Below are 6,577 nucleotides of genomic sequence, written 5' to 3' on the forward strand. Positions count from 1 at the left end.
TCTCTATGAAATTTGGCACAGGTTTAGAGCATAGTCTGGAAGAACACATAGGCTACTTTTTATCCAAGGAATAGTTAGGGTTCCCGTGGGATTCATTAATTTAGTTTTTTAATGTTTACTCGATAATTCTACAACGGTTCAACATATCTTATTGAAATTTGTCACAGATATAAAACAAAGTCTGGAGTACACATGAGGTAAGCTTCATCCCCGAGAAATGTCCGGTTCCCGAGGGATACGTAACTTTTTGTAATTTATATGGTTTTTATGTTTTCTAATACCACGCGGACGAAGTCGCGGGCAACAGCTCGTGTTACATAAAGCAAAATAATTTTTAAATAATATAAAATAACATCGATTGTTCTAATCAAATAATGTCTTATTTGGATTGTTAAGAAAAATTAGTAAATTATTTACACTGCTAGTCACTCATATAACTACAATAGCTTTTATTCAGAAACAATAGACCGAACCCACGCAGTTCATTGGTCACATAAATAATGTTATCGAGAAAAAATATTACCCAAACAATTGCTTAACAGTTTCCAATCTCCGAAACAATCGATTCAAGCATGATGGAAGTATTAGAGGCCGTAATAATTACAGTTGTATTATAATTAGCCATGGTTTGCTAAATTTAATGAGCTGCAGATCAGCTCACGGATCAATTAGTATACCGATTCATAGATCGGCACAATTTTTTCTGCATACAGGTACGGTTCGCATAAGTTGCGAGTCTTCAGTTCGCGGCTCCTCGACTATCATAGTACATCACGGTGAGCTGAGCTGGTAATTTCGTTGTCGAGCTTGTAGCTCAACGTTTCAAGACAATGTGAGTTAATCTGTGGAACCGGTTCAGAGCTGATTTACTCACGTCTCAATGTAATTGAGATGCATTTGCTACAGTCGTGACCAGTACCTTTAGCGAATTTTTATAGTAACAATTTCTAAAAGCGTTCGATGGTAAATATAGGTAATAAAAATACAGTGCATAGTTTTAAATCGAGTTTTTATTTTAACAGTATTCAAGTACAAAATTCATAGAAAATTATAGGAATAAAAAATGATCAACATTTATGAGATTATTTAGAAGTCATCTTACATTTTTTATAAAATTCCTAACAGCATAGAGTATCCATCTTTATTTTTATCCCAGGATTAAACATTTTCGTAGTGTAGTATAAATCACATTTGTCTTTACATAACATAAAAAAACTATAAAAACTAGTAAAACCATTAAAATTATATTAGCATAAGGTATTCACAGTCTTTATTAACAACTAAAAATAAGTTATAAGTTACCACGAACATTGGACCTCAACGGGAGGTTCCTAATTACGTAGACCACTTTCTACACAAACATCGTCCAGCGCAATGATCAGAACTCCATTTCACGCTTTATTAATTATTCTGAGTATTTTCACTTATTTCTTCAGTCAATTGTTTGTCCCCCTCATCAGCTGTAGAATCTTTTTTCTTTCCTGCAAAATTGAATATCTTCTCAAAATTTATCGTATTCTGATTGTAAACGGTATGATCGGGAGTATCGCCCCAACTAACCGGCGTCATTCTATCTTTAGCCTCCGGCTGTATCGTTTCTTGAACATTTATATCGATGCTGGCGACCTCTGGGATAGGATTCAGTACAGCCTCGGACTGCACGCTAGGAGTTCGCATATCCGAGTTCGAAATTCCTTCCAACGACGCGCAGCGGTTCAAAAAGTTCAACATTCTCTCCTTATAAAACTCAGAACTGGTCTCTGTGTTCTGTTTCGTTTTGTTATTTTGATTCTTCAAATAGAAACCGTTATCGCTTTGAGCCAAAAAGATTCTTTTAATTTTTTTACTCGGGTAATGTTCTATCAAATCCGGTTTTGGCGGCAAGAGCTTGCCGTTCCGCGGTATTTTATTAGTATTATTACCTTTAATAGTCGTAACTACAGAAATGCAATTGCCTCTTCTTTCGTTATCATCCTCTTTGTAATTATTCCTCATACCCTTGTAAGATATCTTTACGCTTAGAATAGACCAAAGCAGTTCGAGGAATGCCGCGATTAGTATGTTTATAGATAGAACACGTTTTGTAAACAAATGAGAATCTTCCTCTTTAGCTGTTGACACGTTGTTAGCTATGATAATATGAGACTCGTTCCTATCTATAACATCTGTGTGCTTCACCACGATGAAGTCTTTAAACGGCACTTTATCTTTGTAAAATTCCGATATATCCTCCTCCGATGTGGTTATAAACCACACGGCAATCATTACGAAGGCTATTAAAGCGAATAAAGTTGACAGTACAGACATAACGAAGAGCCAGGTGATGTTGTGGTCTACGTACCATCTCACAGAGGCCATGATAGCTGCCACTCCCGCCGCCAACGCGAAAACGGTAAGCAGAGACGGCGCTAAAACTAACATATAACTGTTTTCATTTTTTGTCGTCTCAGTGTCCGTTACATTGTAGTCAAGAACAGGATCCCCGTCGAACAAAGATGTGTTCTTAGCAGTGTGATTTGAATTCGTTTCGATGTCGGCATTTGGGTTAACTAAGGCTAAACAGGCGAGTAGGAACGATGTAGCGGCAAGTGCGATGTGGACCCAGGCTAAGCCAGACACCGTCGACGCCGAATACCTCCGCTCGGAGGGATATAAATTCCGCGTGTCGGGCTTTGTTTTCACTTTTATAGTATAAACGTCCTCCATGTTGTAATTACGAAATCATAACTATGTTTAAAGTTAGGGTTTAACCGATCGACACCACGAATGTAAACTAATTTAAACACTAGCACATTTTATCGTTCAAACACTAATGTGTACTTTCTATCGCTGCCTAGAGTCTACTAACTTGTAGTCCAACCGTTTGTCAACGGTCTTTTTTATAATTTTTTTGTTAAATACTCGTCACGTCACACGTCTCACACACTTGACGATTGTCAGCGCACTGAACTGAAGTTGTAAGCGCAAGCGCATGTACAATATTGCCAACTTAAATATAAAGCTCCCCATTTGTTAAGTAATACAATGAATGAAGCTTCTCACTTATTAGTACTATTCATCGTTACTGGTCACCACTTCCCCATCGTGGGTTGGTTGACTTTTTACAGATCTTTGAATTTCTTAGCTAATATATGCAGGTTGCTTCACAACTTTTTCCTACAGCGTAAGAACGTCGGGTATAAAAATTGGAACTATCAGAAATTTTAAAATTTCATCTCTGAATCATACCTAACTTAAAAGCCAAAAAGATGTAATTTTGCCAAAACCGAAAATATCATAATTATATTCCTAACTAATTTCTTATTTCCAATTATAATTTTGCCTTTAACATCTTATCACAAAACCATTCTTATTTGTTACTATCACCAATTGGAATTTTAAAGTTAAACTTGAATTTTATTAAATTACCCGACACTTGTGGAAAATTTAGAACCTAGCAACATTGTCGACCAAGTTTAGATTTGCCGATATGCGTTTCTAGTTCCTATTCCAATGAAATATGGTCTAGCCTGTTTTGTGACGAACAAAGAAGAATTCTTTTATTTATTAACATCAAGAATTAATGTTTTTCAACATGGACTTGCCGTCTCGATTCAATTTAATAGGATGTCAACTAGATATAAAGACCGATACACACGATAGCTTTTGTTTTACGTTTTTTTTTATTATAAAAACAAATACAATTATATACATCCTTAATTTGTCTAACGCTCAAATATTTTTATTAATATTCAGTTATTAACGTGTCAAATACAATGAAAATGTAACAAACGGTTCTTTATTAAAATAAAACGTAATATTTACAATACGGTGAGAGTTGAGCTGGTTATATAAAAACTGCGGTGATAGACTTAATTATAATATTAAAATACGCACTTCAATTCAACAACGGAATTTTGTATAAATAATTATGACTTGTAGGATTATTTGAAAACAGTTTGGATTCATTTAACCCGTTATTCTACAGTGTGTAATGAACAATTAATTTAATTATTTACTACTGAACTAGTTTTGAGAAAAACACGTAAGATTTTGGTAACATCTATACCTCTATCCTAATGTAATAAAGCGTAAACACACTACTTTCTGGCGTAAGATGTCAACAATCACAGCATATTTTTGAATAATTATTTCTCTAATAAAAATCTCCACATGTACGTCACGCTTTAGTCTTTATATCTTCACACTGTTAAACTTTTGGGGTCAATAAATTAAATAAAAAACCCTAATGTGGGAAAGGGACCATAAGCTACAAGGCAACATCAAGGAAGTAAGATTGCAATGGTTTGTCATCATGTTATATCATTTTGACATTTGCAATTGAAAATTTGACAAATGTAAACAATACAATTAAGTTTTTATAATTTCATGCGGATTAAGCCGCACGAGAACAGCTAGTAAATACATTTTTACCACAAAAATCTACGTCGAATAAATAAAATGATTTACTTAAAATTACGCTTCATTCAATTATACATGAAATAGCTAAAAAATACGATTAGGGCTAACATTTAATCTAATTGCAGTCGGTATCGACTTTAAATAAATGTTGACGTAAGAAATGACTCAACATAATTCACTTTAGTAACCGTTGTGTAGTGGTTCGTATTTGGTCAGGGATTTTTTTAATATTTCAAGAGATTCTTCAAATCATGGTCACAATCGGCACGAATTTTTTACAAACTTCAAATAGTAGGTACGAGTTAGTTGGCCAGTGTAGGACATAAAAAACTAAGTAGTGCAAGGGTTTGTACAGACCTCGAATAGATTTGTATGGGCTTAAATAACTGACAATTTAAAATTATAAATGTCAACGGTTTTATAGTTAAAAATAAACAAGACAACAATTTTTTTTTTAAATCTGACGCAGCCCTAACCCTAGGTGGAGATATACTAAATCTTGAAATATTCTCAATCTGTCTACCCCATTGTGTTACAGGAATGTTAATCTTTGAACTTTAAATTATCTAGACAGCTTTTCAAATGTTTACTATTCATAATAGATGAATAAGCAATTAGTATTTCAAACAAGGTTACGCTCAATACAACGTATATAGTCTCTTGTATTTCATATTTATGTACATAATACACAATAGAGCGTGACCGCGTGTACAATAAAATAAAAACTGTGCGATCAGCCCGACCTTGTCATCTGCGACCGCCTCGCCTTGGAGTCTTGAGTAGAACTGACATAATTGTGTGTGTACAGTTACACGCAAAACCATTTAAAATATAACAATGGGAAAAGAAGTCGAAGGAAGAATATGACCGCAGAAGCCTTTATTAGCCGATGATCCAGACTGGGTTTAAGGAAGGAGCACCTACAATTATTTAAAACGAGCTTTCTCCCGCGACTCCGTCCGCGTGGAATAAAAAAAGAACAAAATTGAGTAGCCTATGTGCTCTTCCAGACTATCGTTTACATCTATGCCAAATTTCATCGATATCCGTTGAACCGTTGAGGCTACAAACTGTTCAAACTGTAACAAAGATTCATCCATCCATCTAAACTTTCGCATTTATAACATTCGTAAGAAGTAAGATTTTTCAATCCTTTTTTTGTAATATAAGATGGCAAACGAGCAAGCAGCCACCTGAATCTACCGAAATGGAAAGCGACCGCTGCCCATAGACATCCGCAATTGCAGATGCATTGCCTACCCTTACTTGACGAAGGAAGAGACGCACATAAAGAGGTCATTTTCCCTTCCCATGCATCTCATCCACCATCAAATCCACTTTTCCTTCCCAACCTTTTCTCTAGATAATAACTTTAGGGACGTTGGTCGTCAGCTCAGTGAACCTGTCATGTACCAAGCTAAGTATTAACTTGAAGACATTAACTTGAGATTATGTTATACTAAAATGATTAGCATAATCTCATGAACATGCAAATTTTATTTATAAACATCTAATTACTGTATAAACTATAAAATAATGATTTTTTATAAAATATTTTTGTCTGTTATAAAATATGTTTGCGATTGTACATCTTATTCCGTAACGAAACCGGTAAAAAGTTGTGCATGCTAAACATACTCGTTTTCTTAAAACGTCTGTTTATACCTTATTAGGAATACATAAGGTTGAATGTTTATTCTGCACTTATAAAAAAACTTAAGTATAACAATTTGATTTGGCACATCGTTAACATGCGTACTCAATGGCCATACGTGCCAACTTAAGACCATCTTTCTCCAAACCAACAACGCTTGTATTGTAAAATAGAATGGACATCGAAAGTATCGGAACAACCAAGCGAACTTATAAATAGTCGTAATCAAGAAAACTGACGTTTTTTATCATCATGTAAGAAGTAAGTGTCTTTAAAAATATTTTTATTCTTCAGTAAACAAGGGTTTATAATGAAATCCGTGAGAACATTTTCGTAAAGTATGAGATTTGTATAGCGCTCCTACTGGGCATAAAGTTTACTATTGAATCTCATACAAAAGTCGATGAGATTACCGAAACTGTTCGCAATTGTGGCGCAAGTTTTCGTGATAGACGCTCAAAATGCAAGTCCGACGATCAATTCACTTGCCATAGTTTTTGTGTTGCCACAACAAAGGCATTT

At 34.7% G+C, this 6,577-nt stretch overlaps 1 protein-coding gene across 1 annotated transcript; it reads right to left on the reverse strand.

Annotated features, from left to right (window-relative positions):
* Positions 1 to 992: 992 nt before the first annotated feature.
* On the reverse strand, positions 993 to 2,959 carry LOC106101399. The gene has a single exon (XM_013280629.1). The coding sequence runs from the start codon at positions 2,704 to 2,706 to the stop codon at positions 1,402 to 1,404; it is 1,305 nt and encodes a 434-aa protein (XP_013136083.1). The 5' UTR covers positions 2,707 to 2,959; the 3' UTR covers positions 993 to 1,401.
* Positions 2,960 to 6,577: the final 3,618 nt, after the last annotated feature.

This window comes from Papilio polytes, unplaced genomic scaffold (assembly GCF_000836215.1).
Source record: "Papilio polytes unplaced genomic scaffold, Ppol_1.0 DF823991.1, whole genome shotgun sequence".
Taxonomy (NCBI): Eukaryota; Metazoa; Arthropoda; class Insecta; order Lepidoptera; family Papilionidae; genus Papilio; species Papilio polytes.

Coding starts and splice junctions, on each gene's coding strand:
- LOC106101399 (XM_013280629.1), bottom strand. CDS start 2,706: ATGGAGGACGTTTATACTATAAAAGTGAAAACAAAGCCCGACACGCGG.